Source organism: Hydra vulgaris, chromosome 02, assembly GCF_038396675.1.
Source record: "Hydra vulgaris chromosome 02, alternate assembly HydraT2T_AEP".
NCBI lineage: Eukaryota > Metazoa > Cnidaria > Hydrozoa > Anthoathecata > Hydridae > Hydra > Hydra vulgaris.
Window position 1 is genome coordinate 46884537 of NC_088921.1, and position 24736 is coordinate 46909272.

Here is a 24736-nt window from a genome sequence, read left to right on the forward strand (position 1 = left end):
AAATCAAGATAAGTAGCGAAAACTTTTTTAAATTTTCTTGTTGAAAATCCTGGTGTATAAAACAAAACAATTTCTAAAAAGTTGCAGATTGCTTTGAGAACAGTGCAGAGCGTTGTGAAACGATTTAATGACACTGGTACAGTCAAAAGAAAATTAGGAAGTGGAAGAAAAAAAGTTTTTGCTCGACGAGATCTTGTTCTAAAAAGTGAAAGATACCAAAATATAAATAAAAATCCTGAGATTTCTGTTGGAACTTTATCAAATAAATTTAAATAATTGCTTCCAATATACAAAGAGTAAAGCAAAACTGTGAATAAGGAACATCAAGAAAATTTTTTCCTTGTTATTCCTTCCCAAAAAAAGTTCCTTGTCGTAAAGAATAACAAGAATATGTTGTATTTCGTCGTTTAAAACTGCTCTATGAAAAACTATGTGCTAAAAAAGTCTTGTTTGATTATTAATGATGAAATCTATTGTGCCGCATAAAGCCGATCTCTACCTGGACACCAATATTCTTATCAATTAATTGCAAAAAACTGAACTGCAAATATATTTGTATTTGGAATTAAACTTTAAATTTGAATTTGAATTCAAAAATTCGCTAAAAAATTCTTAGTTTAACAAGCAACTTGTGAATGGGGTAAAATAAGCTCTTGTTTTGTTACTACAAGAAACAATTAACGCCAAAATATACATCAAAGAATGGCTCAAGAAGCAATTTTTGCCAGGTTTTTTAAATATTATCCAAGAAATCAATTATTTTTGCCCAAATTAGCATTATGTCACACTACTTTAAACTAGTTTAGAAAATATAAAGGAAATTTTGATGAAAAATACTGCAATCCAACAAATTATCCCGAAATACGTCCTATAGAAAAAGATTGGGGTGTTGTCAAAGAAATCTAGAATACAATGTAAAACATCCAAGACTTCAAAATAAATGGATTAGAGATGAAAATGAAATAATGAAATAATAGAAAGAGCTACCAAGAAAGTCCACCCCAAGACTGCTCAAAATACTGCTACGGCAATCAATGCACCATCATCTCCCACACTGCTTTCATTAATTCTTATTTTAACAATTCCAGTCCAAGTCAGGAACCCTGTACTATCTGCCCCATGCTCTGCTACCTTGTAGAGTTTGCTTTTTAAAGCAAAGTATACGATAAATAAACTCTGAGTTAAAATTCCCCAACCTCGGGGCTTTTGGTTGAGTGAAGGCTACAGATGGTATCTCAATAAAAATAATTATCTTGGGCAGATGTTAAGTCTATCTAGCACTTCATATGAGAATAATCCAGTTTTAACGAATCCTGCTTTCATACTTTCACAATCAAGTTCTTCAAGTTTATTCATTTCAGGTTCTTCAAGTTTATTCTTTTAGCCCGGGTCATGTAGATTTTACTTATATGAAACGGCATTGTATTCTTTTTTTTAATGACGAAATAAATAAATGAGACATTTAAGCAATGCTGGGAACTTGTCTATTGGAAAGTAGCTTTACGTCCTTTTCCACTTTCCTTGCAAGTTGTTGATTTTTTTTTCAACTGAGTTTTCATTGGTTAAAAATATGCAAAACCAAATGGCTTTTAAATATAAATAGCTGTAAATTGCGTGGAGTTCGGAAAAGGTGCAATAAACTTGATGCTGTTTTTTTCACACGAAGACAGTGCATATGTGTTTATATGTGATGACAAATAGTTTCCAATTAAAAAGTTTTTATAGGGATTTATTTTAGTTCAGACAACGATAAAGATTCAAACAATCTATAAAACAATTGAAGTCAAATCATACACTTTTTGAACGGCTATAACGTGTTTCTTTTTTTGGTTCATTTTCTGTCCAAATTGCCCACATCGAATCTGCTTTGTAAACAATATATGAAGAAATTCTATGTCATTCTGCATTACCACAAAACATCAAAGATGTTGCAGACTTTGATAAATTAATTATACTCTCAGGATATTTTGATTCTCGCTTTGATATTACTAGTTTATCATCAGTTAAATTGTTTCATTGTAGCTCTAATTGTTTGATGGAGGAATGCCGGCCAACTCAAGAGTGATATTATCAAAAAAGTTATTAATAACAACAGTACCTACTTCTTCTCTCTTTTTTTTAATGTTATTTTAATGATTTTACTTACTCAACACGAGTCCTGCCAATTGCCCAATAAACATTCCTTCACTGGGCGGATAAGACTTGACAATACTGTGTAAATAATAACAGTCAACTGGGAATCCGAAAGAAGACATAAACATAGCATAGTTTGCAAAAATTTCTTCTTTAATTTTGAGTTATATTGAACAACAATCTTGCCTTTATATTGAATCTTGCTTTTATGTTGAAAAATGTTGAAATCTGTTTGTGTTAACTTACTACTTCTTACTTCATTTAAACATTTGGTGAATGTTTCGTTGTATATGGAATAAAACCACGGCTCCCAGCAACACGTTTATACGTTTTTGGCATGACCTCGTCTATATGTTATAAATATAATTTTTTGTTAGTATTTTATCCTAAAAGCAAAAATTGAAAAATTTTCTCAAACATAAATCAAAAATATAACATTGAAAATTATTTACAATGTTATACTTTTTTAAATGTTTTCGGATAAGAAGAATGTACTTCTTCCTATCTGAAAACATTCAGAAGATGCCCAAAATACTCGATAATGTTTTCATCTTCTGAAAACATTCAGAAGATGAAAACATCATAAATAGACACAAATACGGATTTGTTAAACTTTTAAATACTTTAGATCCAGCTATAGCAAGTTTGAGAGCATTCATGTTGGTCATGTAAACTAAGAGTATTAAAAAATTCTTTAATTTATTAGAAAGCAAGCCAACTAAAACAGTTTTATTAAGTAAAGATTCTAAAGGCATATCTGAGAAACTATTCGAAAAAATGCCATTACCATTCATATTGACTAATCGAGTATTTTATTTTAATTGATTAAAGTCGTTTTAAAAAAATTCAGTTTAAATTTATTTTGAAAATGTTAAATAAAAAAGAAAATGTTTAAAAGCATTAAATATATTTAATAAAATATAAAATACAAAAATATTATAAAATAAATATTTATTATAATATATAATAGTTATATAAAAATACTGAATAAAATAAAAATACTTAAATTCAAAATGTATGTGTTTGAATACACCAATACATTTCGTATTCAAGTACATTTTTTGAGTATTATTTCTTAAGTATTATCTTCCATATATGTACAACATGCGTTTTTTTCAAAAATGGATTATTTCTTATATATTATTTTACTCTTTTATAAAAATGTTATTGTTGTTTCCTGAGTTATTAGACTTGAATTTTTTATTTGCATTGTTTGAATCGTATATAAAAATTGTTTAAAGCTATTTAATGCTTATTAAATGTTAAATGCGTAGACTATATAAAAATTGTTTAAAGCTCTTTACTGCTTATTAAATGTTAAATGCGTAGACTATATAATATAATATATATATAAAAATGACTTTATATATAAAACTTACCATCAATTAACAGCTAAAAGCAACATAAGAAACATAAGCCTCAGTTACAAACACTCAGACATAAACGCAAATATATTTGAATCCTTTAATAAAGCTTTACAAGGAAGTCTTTAGAAGAGCATATACAATAGTCTAACAATAAAATTGTTTTTAAGTTAATGCACAGTTGAAAGGGAGTCACATTTAAATTTGTCTTAATAAATGGATTTCCACCGTGTTTAGTTAAAACATCAAGCATTTTTAAGCTCAACATTGAATTGTCTTTTGATGTAGCAATCACTAAATGCATTGGTGACCAACCTGTATTAGAAACACTATTAGGACTAGCTCCATTTTCTAAAAGATAACGCAACACCTCAAAGTTTCCACCTATTACTGCTGCATGCACCGGTGAAAATCCTTCGTCGTCAATCGAGTGTAGTGATGATCCATTTTTTATTAATATTTTTGTGCATTTAAGGCAACCTTTGTAGGCTGCTTCGTGTATTAAAGAGTCTTTTTTTCTAATTTCTGACATAATAATAAATTTTTTTTTAACTAATGTTTTAACTAATTTGCATTCGTCCGATTTAATTGCTTGAAGTATTTGGTAGAATCTTTTTTCAGATTCGCTTACCTTTTTTGTGAATGGTACATAAAGAAGATTCTGGAGCCCTTCTTCAGAAAAATTTGAATTTGATCCGAAGTACTCCGTTTTGATTGGTTTAAGATGCTTACTTATTTTCGTAGAAGTTTTTTGAGCTTTTTCATTTTGAAACGGTATGTTGTGCGGATTCAAAAAGCTAAAGCGAGCCGTCATTGGAGTTTTTAGCTTAAGTGATTTTCTTGAAGTTAGCATTTCTGGATCAAGAGTTGTTTCTGTGAAGGCTCGCGACCGTCTTTTTCCATCTTCAGATGTGTTAACCCTATCTTCAATTATTTTGTTTGTCAAAATATCACTTTCAGAAATTTGCATCATTGACTGCGTTTTTTCTACAACATCATTCTCTGAGTTTATTTTAAGTTCCATATCTTCTTCATCTAAACAAGGAGCTGACAAAGCTGAGGTGCTTGATGAGCGATAAATTTGGAAATTTGTTGGAATTTTTAATTCCTTATTTGATCCGTATAACATCTTCTTTGTTCTTGCGCCAGAACACAAACTTAAACTTTTTATTTCATTGTTATTAATTTCGTCGTCTTTATTTAAAAACCGAGTATTAAGATACTTAGAAGGAAAAAGTACTTGCATTTTCAAAATAATAACTTAAGGAAGAAGTCTTAGTGTTTTAAATAAAAAAGCAGATTTTATTTTCAAAAGATTGTTGTGTTTCCATAGAAAACATTATTGTTTACACCAACTAACAAGCGTTAAGTTTAGCACAAAAAGGTTTATATTTAGTACTTAAGATACCGAGCTTAATATCATTAAAAAAATTGTTTTTTTTTCGGAACGATATAAAAGATAAACTTGATAAAGTGATGCGATATTATATAGATAATACAGAAATGCAAATAGACGTCTTATTATGATGTTAAGCGGAACGAAATAAGAAATAAAAAATCTTAAGAGCTAATTAAAATATTTTTACTCATAAATTCAGATTTAATGGTAAAAAAAAAGAGTTTAAATTTGATTTACGATTACTTTTCGTATACCAGATTACCAATTACTCCTTGTATAAAATGGAAAATTTCAATTATTTAAAAAAATAACAATTATAAAAAAATAAACTTTGTTACTAACGTCATTTTTAATTACCTATTGTCAAATAACGAGTAAAAACATTTAGATAGTTATTTTGACAAGCTATACAAAAAACGATTTTTTGTGGGGAAAAAAGATATATAGTTAAATGTCTCCGCCTATACCTATATCCTATAATATTTTAATGAGGAACTTAATGCCTAAGCCGATATCATCCATTCTTACAGTCGGCCTTACATTACTTCCTTTAACAATTAAATTAAGTTAACCACGTGGTAAGGTACTCTTGAATCCTTAATAATTTGTGAATATCTACTTAATCAATTTTAAGAATTAAACCTATTTATTATATTAGAGTGATAGTTTGATGCAATCGTATAATTTGTCTATAGTTTGTCTACTAATTTCTTAATTTCTTAATATATAAACATGATAATTTTTAATTTTTTTTTAGAAAACTAAAAATTAGAATGTCAGGTAATAAACTATTTCAATCTTAGTCTGTTAAAATGTTTTGTCCTAAACCGTCTTTTTTGTAGATTATGTATTAAACCGTCTATAAGTTATGTGGAACTTAGTCTTGCTAAGTACTAATAATATTAGTAATGGCGTTCTTTTGAGTATATGTTAGTCGCTTTTCAATTTTTAAAAATATTTTTTTTATTCTTTCAATTTTGTTTTTAATTTACGTATATATTTAGTTTATCATTATTATATAGGTGAAAATATCAATGAGGGAAACATTGGTTAGTTTTTCTAAAGTTTATATTTTAATGTATATATTATATTTATTGTATGTTTATATTTAAGCAATCGTTAATGTAAAACATTAGGATTTAATAACAAAATTTTTTATTAGTATTTATTTATTTGAATCATATATTTAGATTGAAATAACAATGAAGAAAGCATTGACTAATTTTTAAAAGTTTATATTACTTTATAAACTTTGTTTACTTTTATAAACTTGTTTGTGTTTTTTTGTAAATATTTTAGAAAAAAAAAACATGTTTATATAAAGAAAAATTTTATAGCAATGTTTTTATCTGCATTCATACTCTAACAGTACGAAACGGTAAGATTAAATCATTTTAAAATTTGACTTTTAGTTTGAATATAAAACTTTATGTTTAAATTAAACGTAGAATAAATACCTTGAATATTTTAATATTAGAAAAAAAATTATATATATATATCGATGGCGCAGATTCGTAAGATGTTTTATTTTTATTTTTTTGAATTTTTGTATTAAATTATGATGCTTACCCATTTTCCTAAATTTAATGGAATGTTTTTTTTTTTTTATATTTTTGTACTTTTGTTGAGTTGTTTTATACTTTCAACTGTTGTTTGTTTTATTCTTTGGTCTGTTGTTGTTCTTTATTCTAAATCACAATAAAAAAGTATTTATTACTTTTATATACATTTTTTTGTTTAATATTGTTTGATATCTTAATATTGTTTGATATCTTAATATTGTTTGATATCTTAATATTGTTTGATATCTTAATATTGTTTGATATCTTAATATTGTTTGATATCTTAATATTGTTTGATATCTTATGTTTTTTTAGCATTTTAATAATTTTTCTGTTAGATTTAACTTAATTTAATTATTACTTACTAAGTTTGTTATGTTGTGTCTTTTTTTTGACACACTTCATAACGAATTTACTCTTTATAAATTTATTATTTATGTTCTAAATTTATCTTTTTTTAAACTCTACAATTTATACTATAGATTATTGGTCTTCTCTATTTTTACACTATAGTTTTGTAATTCGCTTTTTATTTGATTTGTTTATTAAGTGTAAAATTATTGGTTAAGTAAAAAGCTGAATATATTTTAAATTTTAAGTTTTTTTAATGTTGTTGTTGCTTGTTTTAATGATGATGTTAGTTAATGTTTAAAAATATTGACAAACAGAATATTGATATAAATTTTAGAATAAGAAAAAATCCTTTTGTTAAATTTTCCGACGATTTTTTTTTAATTTTAAGTGAATCGTCTAACGGACGTCCCCCGAACGGTGCATGCCCATTGGAATATTGATATATGGGTTATTATCATTACATTAAAACTTTAAGAAGCATAGAAAATTTATATATATGTTTCATATTTGTTCAAACTCGATTGGTGCTACGTACACTGCACATATGCTTTTGTCTGTAAGAGGACATTACTTTCTCATGTTCAGTTAGCTTTATTCTGATTTTATTTATACAACAATGTCAATTTTAAAACTTTTGATAAAATAACGTTTATTTTCTGTCTTGTTTTGCACATGGCTAACTATATGTCACACATTCAACAATGAATTATTATTTAAAATCAGCGAACATTCATTACCAGGTATATCATTAAAAAAGTATGATGTGTTACACTGTTGTTATATATAAGTTAAAACTATTGTTATATAAATATATATTTTTTATTTCTTTAGGTCAGTTTTTTTGGTTTGTCTTCTATTGAATGATGTTTCAAGTTTAGAAAATTTTCATAACTTAAAATTTAGTTAAATTTATATATGCATATATATATATATTTATATATATTTTATAAATTATTTTGTATAAATATATTGTAAGTTAAAAATAGTATTTATTTCTTTTGTTAAATAATGTTTAGCTTAAATTTTTTTTTTTTCTATAAATACTTTTTTAACGTTTCGTTTGGAAATAAATTTTGTTGAAAAGATATATTTTGTTCTCTTTTCTTAACAATAAAACTTTTTTTAATTGTAAATAAACTTTGTAAAGATTTATTTTGTTCCTATTTATTTACATTAAAATTTGTACATTTTGTTTCTTTTTCTTAACAACTGACGATTTGCTAATTGTATGTAAATATATATAGGGGAGAGTTGCCGAAATTGGAACAGCTCCTTAATTGGAGCTGTTCCAATTTCGGCAACTTAGCTTTATTTAGAAACTGGAACTTATTCTACTTTCATGAATATTTTTTCTTGTAAAGAAAATAATTTTATTTATTTTTTGAAACTTCTAGTATTTAAACTTAAAAACTGCACGTATGTGAATAAAATTACTTTTTTTTAAAGAAAAAATTTTTTGCGATCTAATTTTATCGTTGCATTTAAACGATTACAGAAGCTTAACGATATTAAGTTTGATGATAATTTTTTTAAAATTTTAAATTTTAAGGGTTTCAAGTCTATGTGATATTAAGAGCTTATATCGTAAGTTGTTACTTGTATGTAAATATTTTGCTACAACACCATAGTCCTATGTTGCCCAGAATGGAACTTCAAAAGTTGCCGTAATTGAAACGATGTCATCTCATAACACGCTACTTGACGTCCGAATTATCAGAAAATTTCATTAGTCCGACTGTATAATATTTTTTAAAGCGAATTTCTTTTATAGACATAGTATTATTGTTAGACATTTGTTGCTTTTTTGGAATTGGTATTTAGTCTTGCTTTAAAGTATGAAATGATTTTTCACAAAAATTTTTTCATAGTCTAAAGTCTAGTCATAGTCTAAGGATATAAAGTTGATTGTAAACATCGTATACTTTAATTAACAAATCATTTTATCTTTAAGTAAAAAATAAAATGTAAAAGTTTTACAAAAGTTATACATTTCTTTTTAACGGATAAACTTGCAAGACAACATAAAGTATATACCCAGCATAAGTTTTTTACTGTATATAGAAGTTAATATATAAAGTTGCAAACTTTATATAGTTTATATAGATTTTGATTTATATAGTTAATGATTAACTAAACAAAAATGATGAAAAATAATGATTATATAATGAGTATATAATTAACTTAATCATGTATGAATAACAAATAAATATATGAAAAAATAAGCCTGTAATAAGATTATAAAACTTTCCTTATGTATCTTCATAGTAATTTGCTTTTATTTTAGCAAACACCACGAAAATATGGAAAATGGAAAGTAGAAAACTTGAAAAAGGCTGTTGAAGCAATAAAACAAGGAGAAATCAGCTTAAATGAAGCCGCTTATGAATTTTGTATTCCAAAAGCAACTTTATCAAGGCATATAAATGAAAAAAACAAAGTTGCTGTTGCAAATGTGAAATTTCATGGTCGACTAACCACCTTACCTAATAAAATTAGCTGAACTAGCTGATCACTGTTTATTATTAGAATCGATGTACTTTGGATTAAGGATGGATGATCTTCGTCGTCTAGCATTTGATATTGCAGAAGCTAACAACATCACACATAATTTTAACAAACAAACACGAATGGCAGGAAAAAAGTGGTATTATGCATTTATGCAAAGGCACCCACAACTGTCGCTTCGTGGGCCTGAATCAACATCAATTGCACGTGCACAAGGTTTTAATAAAGAGCGAGTGCAATCTTTCTTTAATTTACTTTCAAAGTTATACATGGAAGAAAAGTTAACTCCAGACAGACTTTATAATATGGATGAAACTAGTTTATCAACAGTACAAGATGGTCAGATAAAAATTATTAGTGCAAGGGGCAAAAAACGAGTTGGAATTATGACTAGTAGTGAACGAGGAAATTCAGTAACAGCTGTAGTTTGTGTATTTGCAGCAGGATTTTATGTTCCACCAATGTTAATATATAAACGCAAAAGAATGAAACCAGAAATAACAAATGGTGCACCTCCAGGAACTGTATTTAGTACTCAAGAGAAAGGATGGATGTCAAATGAAGGTTTTAGAGATTGGCTCAATCATTTCATTAAAGTTGTTAAACCTTTAAAACAATCAAAAGTTTTGTTGATACTTGATGGTCATGTTACACATTCAAAAAATTTGGCAGCGATATATCTAGCACGAAATGCTGGAGTGCGTATGGTATCACTACCTCCCCATACTACACACAGACTACAACCATTAGACGTTGCGTTCTTTGGACCACTTGGTACATACTATGATGAAGCTATGCGAAAATGGATGCGGTCACATATATCACAACCAGTAACAACTTGGCAAGTTGCAGAATTATTTGGTGACGCATATAGTCAGGCAGCATCATTGAGAATTGCTATGAAAGGATTTCAGGCTAGTGGGTTGTGGCCTTTGGACATAAATGTATTCACTGATTCTGATTTTACAGCCTCTTCATATACTGATGTTGGTCCTTCAAACAATCTTCAGTCATCTGAAAGTATAGATGGGATGACAAAACTATCTACAGATAAATCAAGTGAAAAAAAATTAAAATGTCATGTTTCAGTTTCAACTTTGTCTCTTTTGCCAGTGGTTTCACTTGAAGTAAAAAACAAAAAAAGAAGATCACGAACAACTCAGGCGGCTGATCTTACAAGCTTTCCATATAGACGTGTTCTAGAAATTACACCAAGAAATCAAAAGCACACACTAAATCAAATAGCTTCCAAACAAATTAAAAAATCTACAAAAAAAAAGCTCACACTAAATCCAATAACTGCCAAACTATTGTAAAAACTACAGGAAAGCAAAGTAGCACTTGACTCAATCACCATGGACCAAATGAAATTGAGCACATCAAATAAAATCACCATCGCCACCACAGCACACCACATATCACCACTAGCATCCCAAGTGCAGAAGCTGCAAGAAAAAAAGACTTATGAATTGCGAAAAAAGGATTAAATATTTGTTGTAATTTTTATTTGTTATTATATCTTTTAAATATCTTTTTTTAAAAAGCTAATCAATTAATTTTTCCTTTGAGCCATAAGTTTTATAGCTGTAATTTATTCAAATATTAGAACTGTTCTAATTAAAGAATATATGTGTTCCATTCAAGGAGACCAGTTGCCTTTATTGGAACAAAATGGTGCCTTGAAAAATCAAAGTTTATATCCAATAAGGGTGCGATCAATAGAGTCGAATCATTAATAAAAGCATAGTAGGGTTGTATATCTATATTATTTAATTAATAAATGTTTTCATAGTTAAGCCATCTTTGGTTAATAAATTTTTTTTCCTAAAGTGTTCCAATTAAGGCAACTCTCCCCTACTTTATTTATATTATTTTGGCTAAAGCACTTTTTGATTTTAAATCTCGATTACGTTTCATTAAAACAACTCTTTTTACCTGCCGATTAAACGTAAGGGTAAGAGAGGTCGAAATTTTGTTATAGCCTTTGATTTGAAATGACATGCAAATGTCATCGATGTTCGAGATACATGTGTTATTAACGTATTAACGTAATCAATCAAGTAAGTCTGCGCATCTAAGACTACTAAGAGACAACTATCTTTACTTAAGTAAGCTGATGTTACATACAAACCTTTTTCTCGAAATAAGTAATTAACAAGTTTTTTATTTTACACGAAATATACATGTGTCTTATTATAATTATAATGCATAAGACTGAAAGAAAAGGGTTTGATGTGTCACCCTCCTGCAATAAAACTAAAACTAACTCTTTCTATGAATAACAAAAAGATTAATGTGGGCTTGAAATCATCGTCATTGGTCTTTTGATGATTGAATAAAGGTTATTTTTTCTAAGTATTTTTATTCAAATTCTTATTAGTAATTTGTTTAAAAAAATGTTCTTGTCATTTATAAAAATAATTCAATATTTTCAGGTTTGGTTTACTAAACAACCTTAGTCTGTCGAAGAGAATACAAAAAATTTCATCCAAATGTAAAAACAATCAAACATCTACTCTCAGTAGATCTGGTCTGTTATTTGGGGGAAAAGAGCAGCACATCTCTCCAAAGTAGTCGGAAAAATGAGACAAAACCAATATAAAGTAGTCTTGAAATATTAGTTTCTTCTCTAAATAACTATTTAAAAAAAATCAAGGCTTTTACACTTATGCAATATGGTGCAACAAAAAAAGTGAATTTATTTAAAACAGAAAAAAATTTAATAATTTTTTTCTGTATTAAATTAATTCACTTTTTTCTATTTTAAATTAATAAAACAGAAAAATGTTATTACAGGCGCGGATCATTTTTGATGTTTTTTGATGTTTGAGAGATACACAATAATCAGTTAGTGTTCAAAGTTACAATTTTTAAAAGACTCCTCTGAACTCAACCCCATCAAAAACGTTTAAGAGCTAGAAAAGCAAGAGACTGGAAAAGAAGTTATAACAAACAAGATCTTAGGGAAAACATTATTAGGATCCGACACAATAGCACCGAGTGAAAAATTATGATAAGCTGTGGTCTTTTAAACTAAAAACAAATTCTGCTTTTTTTCTTCTTATAAGCTGTATAGGCTCGATGAATGTACATTTAATATTTTTTAAACGAATATCAAGTATTAAATTAAAATAAAATATTTAGTTTACAAGTAGTTAAAGTACCTAAATTTTCAAAAAATGTTTTTTAAGTTACTTATTCAATATAGCTATCTGCTGTAAAAAAACTGTTTCTTTTTTATTAATGAATAACTTTTCTGTTCTGTTCTGCAATGTGCGGGCTTGTTCTGCAATGTGCAGGTTCTTGTAAGTAATAAGTTTTAGCTGTTCAATTTTGAATTCATTACGGTGCTAAACTTACAGATAAAAAATAGCTGTTTACGGCAATTTTTAGAAGTTATTTAGAAGATAAAACCTGCAATTTTAAGCATTGAAGTTTTTTTGCCTACCAAATTTTACAGGTAATGTTTCATCAATGATAGCCGACACATTTTTAATAAAATATCTTAAACCAAAAAGACCGTCTTTAAAATTAATGCTACGGTGATTAGAGGAGTTCTTCGCTGATCTGTTATACTTTTTTAAATGACTAGCAATAAAAAAAGGCTGAAGTTGAAGGTCGTTTTCGTTTCCCTTAATTTTCATTGCTTGATCTCTAATGTTGCCGCGTGTTATTTGAGTTTTTCTAGGAACAGAATGTCTAAATATAAAACTTTTATCGTATCCCCTTTCAACTTGATATGGCTGCGGAATTAGTCTTGAATTTGACTTGCTCATCCCAATAGTTGGCGCTGGGTTCAAAAGAATATTAAACTTTGCTTTTAAGTTTTTTGATTTTTTATCTACTCCATTAATATCATCGGGATGTCCTGGATTTAACAAAGGTAAAGTTTCTTGGTGATCAGGAATAACAAAGTTAGTGGATTTTGTATCCAGATCAAGTTTTAGCTTTTTAGCAAAGTTAGACTCTTCTAAATTATTGAGTTGAAAATTCATGCTTTTTATTTTGCTGTCAAGACTTTTCATGCCGTCAAGATCTACGCTCATAAGATTATCTTTTAAGTTTGAAAGTGTACTCGTATGAACTTCTTTAAACATATTTCTTTCGTCTGCTAAATGAAGAGGGTTGTATCTTTCTATTTCAATCGTTGCTTTGACAATTTTTGGTATCTCTTTTGTCTTGTTTTTTATTGTATAGTTGTGCTTACCTGCTAAAGCGACTGGAGAAAAAATATCATGGGCCAGCTGTTTTAGTGCGCCAGATCGTAATACAGTTGTATTTTTCTTTAAGTGAAGTTGAACAAGTTTCATAAGTTTAGAATCATCTTTTTCATTTGCAATAGGTTGCGCAGATAAATGGTTAACATGATCCTCAATTGTAATAGCGTCTTTAGGTGAATCTGCAGTAATGGATTTGAAATTTTGTTCGTTTGAAATTTCGTTCAGCCAGGTTTGGGCCTTTAAATTTAAAGTTGTTGATTCATTGTTTTGTGAAGAAATTTCTGGAAACTTTTGCTGCTCAGTTTTTTCGTTTATTTTTGCAACTCTGTCATTTATTATGTTGGTACGGTTTGCCATTGGTTCTTCTCTATCTATGCCTTTGTTAGAGTTGTCAGATTTTATATTTTTAACGGTTGTTTTTAACAACTTAGTGTCTTTCTTAACATATTGTTGTTCTTTAATATGCAAGTCTAATTTATCTTTAGATTCTTCTTTACTTTTTTCTGAACCACTGCTTTCTTTTTTTTTATTTTTTTTTATTTCATCAATGTCTGTTGAACTTGCTGGTTTTAATGTTGTTTTATCAATAGCAACTTCTTCGTTAGCTTCATTCTTATTTAAGATGTCAGGTTTATCGTTAAATAACTTTTTTGAAGTTTTTAAATCATCTGTTTCAGTTTCTGATTGATTAGACTTAATGTTATTATTGTCTTTTTGTCTCTCAATATTTTTATCAAATTTATCTTCAGGATTCTTATTGAAATCAAAATTAATATTCTTATCAATATTTTTATCATTTGTATCAAAATTCTTACGAAGATTTTCTTTAACTTTTTCATCATCGCTTGCTTTTTCTTTCACTTTTAAGTCACTTGTTTTTATTTCTAATTTATGATCAAGTGATACATTTTGACTTTTAAATAATACAGTTGTTTTTTCATCTTTATTGTCTTCAGACACCTGATGTTCTACACTTTTTCTTTCTTCAGTTAAGTTATTTTTAGGAACAAATTCAACATAACTTATGTTATTTTTAATATTTTCATTTGATGAAATATTAGATACTTTTTTTATGGTAGACGGAATATCACGTTTACTTCCATCCATTCCTTTTGGCGTCTCCTCATGCAAATGAGGAACCGTTGTACCGGCATTATTTATAGTGCTTTTAGCACTTTCTGTGCTAAGAACGCTACTTCCAAGTTCAGCTGGACCATCAATAACTGCTGATCCAAAACCGTCACCATGTGGATCACCATGAATCATGTATGTTGGCTCAACGACCTCTTTTGCTTTTTTGATTTTTGGCTCAAAATATAATCGATGGTGTTTTTTACTTTTTTTAATGCTTGAAAAGTCATTGTCTTCAAATTTATTAGTTTCGGTTTCATCAACATGTAAATGATCGGAATCGTCTACAGGAGGGAGAAAATGTTGAGGTTTGAGTGATTGGTATCTCACCTGATCTACCATTTTTGAATAACTAAAGGCTGGATCGTCAATTGGGTTATTTTCTTCTTCGTCTAAAGTATCGTTAGTTTTGTGAAACTTATTTTGAGCTTTTGATATCTTTTCAAGATTTAGCTCTGATCTTTGAGATGGATCCCCTGAATAAATACTTTCTTTATCAGGATTCCCATAATGGTTTCGCTTGTAATCATCAGCACTTGATGAGATGTTAAAAAGACCTTTTTCGTTAAAGTGGTTGTCTCTACTTTTTGCGTAGTTTTTTAGTAGCTCCAGAGCTTCTCTGTCAGAATCTTCATCTGATTTTTCATCTTCATTTTTGCTATCACCATCACTGAATGATGCACTATTCTCAACTTTATTGGGTGTTTGCGGACTTTTAAGAAGCTCGTGGTCAGATGATCCTACTTTGTGTAAACGTAAATATCTGAAACCACCTTTCTCTCCGCTCCCTTTATGTATATGAATATGTTGTTCGTTATGAACATGGTTATGTAAATGGTATTCTTTTTGATCTGTTCTGTCATTATCCGATTCAACCTCATACTCTTTTTCTTCCGTGTTGTGATCCATACCAATATGTGTGTTAAACTTTGGTACATGTTTATCAGGATAAAAATCTTTCTTTTCGTTGTTTGTGTTCTTATGGTCGTTATTGTTAATGTTGGTCTCGTGACGACGATGAGCAAATTTAGATTGTTTGAAACTACCCTCAATAATAGAAAGAGCTTTAGAAGGTTTGTTAATTAAATTTTCATTCGGTAAGTCCTCAACATTATCATCATTGTCTTCGTTTTCATCATCTTTATCGTAATTCAAATCTGTTTCAGAATCATTCTCTGAATCGGCGTTCATGTAATGCTTATCTGTAGAACTATGCTCTTGATTTTTAACTTTGTTATGTAACTTAAATTGAGGTTTGAACAAGTCCACGTATTTATTATTTGCAGGACTAAAAGGATGAATTGATTTAATCAATGGAGCATATCTCAACTTTGATTTGAAGGTGGGAAAACTAAGTAAGTTTCCGAATCTATTTTTATCGTTATTTTCCTCTGAATTAGAATTATCTGGTATGGCATCCTCACTTGTATTTTCTGAATTTTCATTATCTTTGTTATTATAATCGTTGGATTTATTTTTAAGTTTACGATTATTTGACTGAATTATTTTCATTAGCTTTTTGTTGCTTGTTTTTACAGGTGTACGTGGCGTATGAAATGACGTATGTTTGTTATTGTGACGGAATTTAAAATTTTTATGAGAGTCAAGTTTATTAAACAAATGATTCGGAATTTGAAAAATATCGCCATCATGATTTTGTGTTTTTTCTTTGTTGTTTGCTGCATTTTCGTCTTCATTTTGTATTTTTTCTTCTTCAAATATTGCTTTTTCTTCAACATTTTGTACTTTATCTTCCTTTTCTGATGAGTTTTCTACTTCGCTTTGTGTGTTCTCGTCATCACTCAGATTTTCGACTGACACAATTGAATCAGCTGTTGTTTTTTCTTGATTAACAATTTTATGATTTCCTTTTCTACCCATTGTTATAAAATTTTCATTTTGATTTCCTTTGTTACTTGAAGTTATTAAACGTTCTTTATGGTTTTCTTTGCTATTTGTGGATAGCATATGTTTATTTTGGTTTCCTTTGCTGCTTGTGACTAACAAATGTTTATTTTGTTTTTCTTCGCTGCTTGCAATAACTAAATGTTTATTTTGATTGTTTTTATTGCTTAAAGTCAACAAAGGTTCGTTAAGGTTTTCTTTGTTACCTACTTTTTTTAAATTAAACTCTTGTAATTTTTCACCTTTTTGTTGTTTCCTTATGTTCAATGACAAACTTGATGTAGCTTCTAACTGATCTGTTATATTATCTGGTTGAGTTTTTTCAGATGAAACGTTTACTACGGTATTTTGTTTGCTTTCGTCCTCGTCCGACGTTTCTTCCCTTACAACTTCGCCTGTGTCAGTATCAATGGTAATTTGATGATGATGACGTTTTAAATTAGATTTAGAAATTGGATTCAATAGGGGTTGCGTTGTTGTCTTTAGGTTTACTGTGTTTTGAATAGTTATTTCTGATGGTTTGAGGAATTGAGAATTTGGTAAGGAAGTTTGTTCATCAAGTTTGTTGTCATTCATTTGTACTTCTTTAGAACTTTCGAGCAGACCATTTAACGACAATTTTATTGGAGACGGTTTTGGAAGAACTACAACAGAATTACTATCGCTTTTATCATTTTTTGCGTAAATATGAATGGCGTTCATTGAATGTTGATTTTCTGTATTAGGTTGCCCATCATCTTTAAACTCTTCTACTAGATCATGAGCATTTATGACAGAAGGCACCACTAGAGAGTGTGATACTGAAGTAACTGGTTGTGAGTTAACTTGATACTCTGTGTTTTGCGTTGCAACCTGTATATTCTCATTTGGTGGATATATTTCTGAAGGATTTCCCTCAACATGATACTGGGAGTCATCCATTAAGGAAAATGATGCTTGATTTGTTTGATCATTTTGCCCTGCAAAAATCGAAACTGTTGGCGTTGCCACTGAATTGCTCAATTTCTCTATTTCTCTATTGTTTTTAGCTTCGTTTAAAATATTTTGCCCAGTACCTTCAATGTTTTTAGCGGTAATATAGCTAGAACTTAGTTCGGGTGGACTGAATGACACAGTGTGTTGAGTAGCACCATTTGTTGCACCTCGAAAAACCATTGATTCAAAGTTTGAATTTGGTGGATCAGATTCCAATAAATGAATAGGAGATACAGAAGGATTATTTTCAACTTTCTCTGTTTTGCTGGAACCATCTCTCAAAGAATCAGTTCCTTTCATTATTGATGGAAGATCATCACTTGATAGTCCAGATATATCTCCGGTTAGACGTACTCCATACAAAGAATCTTCTAAAAAATTTTCTTTTTTATCTAAAGGCTCAGGTGACTTTTTATGACTAGTTTGATAATCCAACTTGGCATTTTCAAAATAGTCGTTCAAAGGACCATCTTCAACATTTTTGTCATAAATTTTGTAGATTGAATGCTTATCTGGGATAAATGGCTTCCCTATAGGCACTTGCTCAACAACGTGCGGAAGTATATCTTGCTTATGATATCCAGTGAACCAAGTGTTTCCAGTGTCGGGTACAAAAATTGGCTCTTTTTCATGTTCGGCAATAAATACGGTTGCATCTAAATGAAAGTCTAAAAATTATTTTGTGTAAATTTAGTAAACATTTTTACTATAGATTGCTGGAATGTTTTACTTGTACTTTTACTAAAAGGTTTATCTTTTGATAATAAATTCTCAATACATATAATCTCATCGCATTTCATCACATTATTTGTTCAATTTTTTGTCATTTTATTTTATTTATGCAGCAAGTTTATTAAAAAATACTATATATAAAAAAATGTATTTAATAAAGAGTATACGCAACTTCTTTTCTCTCGATACGTTTATATTAGGTATCAAAACAGTTCATAAAAACTATTTGACAAAAAAAATTTACCTGCAAAGAAGAAAAGTAAACAAAAGCTATGAAAAAAAATCATGGTATTTCATGATTTTTTGTGTTTTTTCCCCCAAAAACAAAAAATTAATTTCTCTCCGTTTGTACAAACCAGTTTGTTGAAAGTATGCAACGATGCAAAAACTTAGACAGGTACATGTTTACTTTTTCAACCACTCATTTGCTGTAACTTAAAATTACTTCGTTTAACGTCTAGCGAACGACAAATGAACGATGAAATAAATTATTTAGGCTGGTTTTTACTACATGTTGGCTCTGTTTTGTTTGTTGAAACAATGTTTATAAGTATATAAATGCAGCTTGCCTCCAAACCTCAATAACTTAAGAACTTAGAACGGATTAACAGAGACACTGTGACTTTTATCTCATAGTTTTTCAATAATGTTTTTTAATCTTGCTCCACTTATGTTAAACATTTTCAAGCTAAATTTGGGTTTGAATTCTAAACTTTACAGCAGCAAATTATAAGCAGTCGGCTTAGAGAAAAGATGGAAATTGCATAATTATTATACAAAATAATAAGTATTTATGTATAAAAAAAAATTAATGACTTTAACATCAAACCATTGTGAACTTTAAAGTGATGAGACAAGATGATGCTTTATGAACTTTAAAGTAATGAGATAAGGTGATGCTTTATGAACTTTAAACTGATAAGACGAGGTGATGCTTTTGGAATAGTTTTGTATATATTTTGTCAAGCGCAGAATTGCAAACCAATATATTTGTTCTTTCGCAAAAAACCAGGTTTGTTTTTGAAGAAAATTCATGCGTTAATAGATTTAAGGATATTGTTCCTTAAGTCTAACAAGCAGAATCATATCACATAATCGCGATTAATCCACAAACTCACACTTGAAAATTTTTTGATTTGTTTTGGAAAGCATCTTGATTTTATGTCTTCATTTTTTAACTAAACAATGACAATGTTTTCAAGAATGTTATACTGGGAGCATTTGCAGAAAAGGTGAGATCTTTTATGTAATAAGTAAATACTAATGATAATTATTAGGTTTTAATATAGATATAAAATTGCAACTTCTATAAATCTTGATATTAAAAAAATTGTTTAGTATTGCTTTTATCAGGTCAGATTTCATTAAGAATCAAAATAAAAACAATATTACGTAATTTTTTAAATTTAGATTGTATTTAGTTACTGCGTATAAACATACATTTTAACATATCAAACACCCGCGACATCACAAAACACCCTTGATATCGCGAAACACACGTGGTATCACAAATTCTCTGGGTAAACATGTGCAGGATGCTTTGCTCTTTCATTTGTATCCCTATTTTTCCAATCATTTGTGCTGGCAGTAACTTAAAAAATATATTAAAGTTTTATTGGAACTAAAGGAAATTTTCATTTTTACTAAATAAATACATAATCAAGTATTTTTAAAATAGTTTTTCTCAAACTTGAATTTTTTTAAATCTTGATTAGCCAAATAAAAAGTAAATCAACTAAGTATTTGTAAAATAACTAACTAAAATCTGTCTGTCATTTTAACAATTAAATTTAGGTAATTATTAAATGTAGTAATGACATTTATCGAGAAAAATTTTTTGTCCAACGCGTTTTAGATCTTGAAATTTTATCTTGTTTAGCTTTCTTTTTGTTCCTTTTAGTTGTTTATTTCTATAAATTTAATTCTATTTTTTTTCTCTCATAATTTAATTTTATTTATTTTCTCTCAAATGAATTATGTTACCAATTTTAATATATTGTCGAAGTTTAAAGCTAAAATGACTGATTTTGAGAGACTGTTTTACAAATATTTAGATGTTTTTGCTTTCTATTTTTTTTCTATTGATTATATTTTGCCTGTAAAAAACGCATACAGTTTCGTGCAATATAAATAGTAATTAGTGACCAGTGCAAAAAGAAGGCACTACTCGTCTTATCACCCCCCCCCCCTCTATTATTTATATAATCGGGGCAAAGATTTTCAAGTTTGAAAGGATTTTTTTTTGTGAAAATTTTAAGTTGTTTTATGTGGTTATTAAGGTGCTCTCAGAAGTCCTTATAGTCTTATAACAGAGCACCACGAAAGAGCATTTAACTAGGAAGTTCATGCCTCTTTCATTACTCATGTCTTTAATTGGGTTAGAGCCAGCGTCGAACCTTGGACCTCTTGGTTCTCAGCCAGAACTCTAACCATTGCGCTACGGCTGTAGTGATTAGAATATTTATGTATTATTAGCGGATTAATATAATCTTTTGATAGACTTACCTAAATTGAGGTTTCTCTTAATATTTTTTACCAATAATATTTTTTACCAATAATATTTTATATTAGTTATTAAATAACTAGGTAAACAGAAGTTAGTATGCCTCAAAATGAAGTTTTAACTTTTCAATATAACACAGACCAGATATTATACTGACAACTGAGAACATGTAAGGGAGTGCTACTACATCAAATGATTTATACCTGCCCCAATCCAAACCCTCAGTCAATGTAGCAGCACTCCCTTGCATGTTTTTCCTAAATCAATCGATGTACCACGGCTATCTTTTCTCCCGAAATCAGTACAATGTCTGGTCTGCGTGTATTTGAAAACTCAAAACCTCATTTTAAGCCATTCTATTTTTTGCTTACCAAATAACTAGATGTATTTTTTTATCTTCACCCAGCTGGATTGCTGAGGTATCCCTAAAAATATTCTCGTAAATTTAGAAAATAAACCATTTCACAATGATAAGAGTGTAAGAGTATTAAAATATTTATAAGAGTAAATAATCATATGCAAAACAAGAAAAAAAAAATGAAATATAAGTAAAAATAAAATTGAAGGAAAAAGAAGAAAGAAAAAAACGGAGAAGTGAAAAGAAAAGAAAAAGACAAAAATCAAAAATAACAAAAATTAGCTATAATAATTACGCAACCAAATTAAGATTTTCTTAATTGTTTATTATTATTATTATTATTATTTTTTTTTTTGCCGTTAAATAATACATACAGTTTCGAAGCACATAAATAAAAATATTGGCAGGGCAAGAAGAAGACAAAATTTAGCCTTATCACCGAGCCCCATTCTCACGTATTTACAAAAACCGTAATACTTAAATATCTATAGTTAACAAACTATTTATAAAAAAAAAAATAAAAATAAAAAAGTAAAATAGATAACAATTCCTTATCATTTAAAGAAAAACTTAAAGAATAAAACTTTAAGGAAAGAGTAAGATCATTTTTTCAGAATAAGAAAAAATAAATAAGATATTATCATTTATTTAAAAATTAAAAATTTAAAGTAAGATTTAAAAATAAAAAGTAAATAAATTAATATACACATAATATAACAAAAATAAATTAGTCAACTTCATTGAAATAACGTAAATAAATTAGCAAACGTCATAGAGGTAATACCATAATTGAGATAATAAAAAAAAAAAAAAAAATGTTGATACACTCAGTGACATAATTTTGTATTAATTATTTTATGTATTTGAGTTTTAATTAAAAAAAACATTTAAAATCGGATATATTAAAATCCATAAGTAAGAATGCTTGTTTTGATTCATTTTTAAACTGCTCTATACTAGTTTTATGTGTATTTACAATTTTGGGAAACATTTTCCACAAGTAGGGTCCACGATAAAGAACTGAATATGAAGTTAGTTTTGAATTATATTTTGGGACAACAGAGTTGTTACTTGAAAATTTTGTTGGATATTTATGAACTATTTTGTCAAAATAGGATTGAAATATTTTAGGAGATAATCCTAAATTTGTTTTATACATGAACATTAAAACTTGGTGTAAGTTGATTTTATATATATTTAATGCTCCAAGTATACGCAGAAGAGGCTCACAAGGTAGTGTTCTATTAGCTCCAAAAATTATTCTGCACGCATGTTTTTGTTTACAGTACAATTTTTTTAATTTTGTATGGTTTGGACTTGCCCATGCAATATTGCAGTAAGTTAAATAACAATGAATAAAAGAGAAATATAAACTTTTCAAAGAACTACTGCTTAAAAATGGTTTAGCCCTATATATCATTGCTAAATTTTTTGATATTTTATTTTCAATACTTTTTATATGTAAACTCCAACGTAAATGTTCGTCTAAGATTACGCCTAGAAAGTTTACTGAGTTTTCTCTTTTAATGTTAGTGTTATTTATTATTAGATTAGGCAATTTGATGGGAATATTTTTTGATTTATTAACTTTGTGGAACAAAATAAATTTGGTTTTATCCACATTTAGAGAAAGTTTATTACTTTTGAACCACTCATTAACTTTCAATAATTGTTCGTTTGTTGTTTCAAATAGTGTATTAATATCACTGTGGGAGTAAAAAAGATTGGAGTCATCTGCAAAAAGAATACAATTTAATGGGTCTGTTGCTAAATTTAAATCATTAATATACACCAGGAACAACAGTGGTCCTAAAATAGAGCCCTGGGGAACCCCACAAGTTACGGCAGTCGGAAATGTTTGTTTTTGTTCATAAACTACAAATTGTTTTCTATCGGCCAAATAACTTTTGAACCAAAGTAAATTGTTATTTTTTACACCATAGTGTTCAAGTTTTTTTATTAGTATATTATGATTAACGGTATCGAAAGCTTTTGACAGATCAATGAAAACTCCTAAGGTAAAGTAGTTACTACTGAATGCACTTGATATTTGATTTACTAGTTCAATCACTGCATGCTCCGTTGAATTTTTTTTTTTGAGACCAAATTGTTTTGAATACAGCATGTCGTTTTCTGATAAGTGATTAAAAAGTCTATTGTACATTATTCTCTCAAGTAATTTTGAAAAACAAGGTAAAATAGATATTGGCCTATAATTAGAAATATTTGAGTCATCTCCGGACTTAAATATCGGTGTGATTCGTGCAATTTTTAGCTTTTCAGGGACGATACCTGTTTTAAGTGAAAGATTAAATATGTGAAATAACGAGGGTTCTATTATATTATATACTGATTTTACAACATTAACGTTAATTTTATAAAATCCAGCACTTTTGTTAGTTTTAAGGCAAAAAAAGGCGGTTTGCAATTCAATTAGTTTTAAATTAGGTTCATCCATGACTTTATCGTAACTTTTTAAATAAGATTCAAATGGTGTTGAATTCAAAGGAATTTTTAATGCCAAATTCGGACCAGTATTAGTAAAGAAGCTGTTTAGTTTTTCAGCAATAATTGATTTATCATAAATTGGGTTTTTACCAATTGTTATTTTTTTTGGCAGAATGTTTCTCGCATAAATATTTTTTCCTATTATTTCTTTTTTCTCGCATAAATATTTTTTCTTATTATTTCTCTATTATGGTTTATTAGGTCTATGTTAAAATCCCCAACTAAGTAGGCATGACTTCGGGTTTTATTAATATTTGTTAAGAATGGTTTAAGATGAGTTTTAAATTTTTTTAAGCTAGAAGATGGAGGTCTATATGTGGCATTTATAATTACTTTTTTTGTGGTTTTATTTATTATTTCAATGCATAATGACTCACAATCTTTTTCATTTACACAGAGATCGTGACGTAAATTATAACTAATTGAGTTGTGAACAAAAATACATACACCCCCACCAACACCAAAACCACGTGGTTGATGAACTGATGGGTAATTAATTAGTTCAAATTGGGCATTTGTTTCACCACGCTTACACCAAGTTTCCATTAGACAAATAATTTTAAAATCGTGTTTTAATTCATCCAACAAAAACCTTAGATTTTCAAAATTTTTATTTAAACTTCGAATATTAATGTTTAAAATTGAAAAACTATTTTTATTTTTTTGAAGATATTGAGAAGATTCAATAACTGTATAGTATTGGCTTTCAATTTTTTGATTAAAGTTATTAGAGTCATCGACATCACTGAGTGCGACATTTTCATCTAGAAATTCAATTATAAAGTTTTCCTCCATTTTAAAGTAACACATATATAATTAAACGCAAAAATAGTTAATAAAATAGTTAGGAATAGTTAAAAGAAAAGTAATAAACCAAACTCTTACTGACACGGTTTCGGGATTTCTTTCGTTTTCTTAGACACCCACTCGCGTACAATCAGCTTATCATATGATATGTATGCAAATTTTCCCAGCTGCCGCTCAATTTTCATTTTTTCTCTAAGATCTTTTCTTATTAAGTTCGTTTTGAAGCAAAAATCTTCGTTTATGTAGATATTTTCACCCTTTAATTTAGAAGAATTTTTTT

At 28.3% G+C, this 24736-nt stretch overlaps 2 protein-coding genes and 1 long non-coding RNA gene across 3 annotated transcripts; 1 reads left to right on the forward strand and 2 right to left on the reverse strand.

The window, feature by feature from the left end:
• Positions 1-3597: 3597 nt before the first annotated feature.
• LOC105850523 (ankyrin repeat domain-containing protein 49) lies at positions 3598-4743 on the reverse strand. Its single transcript, XM_065789564.1, has one exon. It carries the CDS (start codon positions 4741-4743, stop codon positions 3598-3600), a length of 1146 nt encoding a protein of 381 aa, XP_065645636.1.
• Positions 4744-6179: 1436 nt separating this feature from the next.
• LOC136076531 (uncharacterized) lies at positions 6180-7518 on the forward strand. The gene is made up of 2 exons (XR_010636346.1): positions 6180-6274; positions 7201-7518. It is a non-coding gene; the product is annotated as an uncharacterized LOC136076531 (long non-coding RNA).
• A 4846-nt stretch (positions 7519-12364) lies between these two features.
• LOC101234954 (putative uncharacterized protein DDB_G0282133) lies at positions 12365-18707 on the reverse strand. The gene is made up of 2 exons (XM_065791126.1): positions 18525-18707; positions 12365-18204 (listed from the first exon to the last, which is right to left on the reverse strand). Exons 1-2 carry the CDS (start codon positions 18565-18567, stop codon positions 12740-12742), a joined length of 5508 nt encoding a protein of 1835 aa, XP_065647198.1. The 5' UTR covers positions 18568-18707; the 3' UTR covers positions 12365-12739.
• Positions 18708-24736: the final 6029 nt, after the last annotated feature.

Bases quoted from the DNA above. Each gene is read 5' to 3' on its own strand.
- LOC101234954 (XM_065791126.1), bottom strand. From the start codon at position 18,567: ATGATTTTTTTTCATAGCTTTTGTTTACTTTTCTTCTTTGCAG. The intron at 18,205-18,524 runs GTAAATTTTTTT...ACTTTCATTTAG, and splicing joins TTTACTTTTCTTCTTTGCAG to ATGCAACCGTATTTATTGCC.
- LOC105850523 (XM_065789564.1), bottom strand. From the start codon at position 4,743: ATGCAAGTACTTTTTCCTTCTAAGTATCTTAATACTCGGTTTTTAAAT.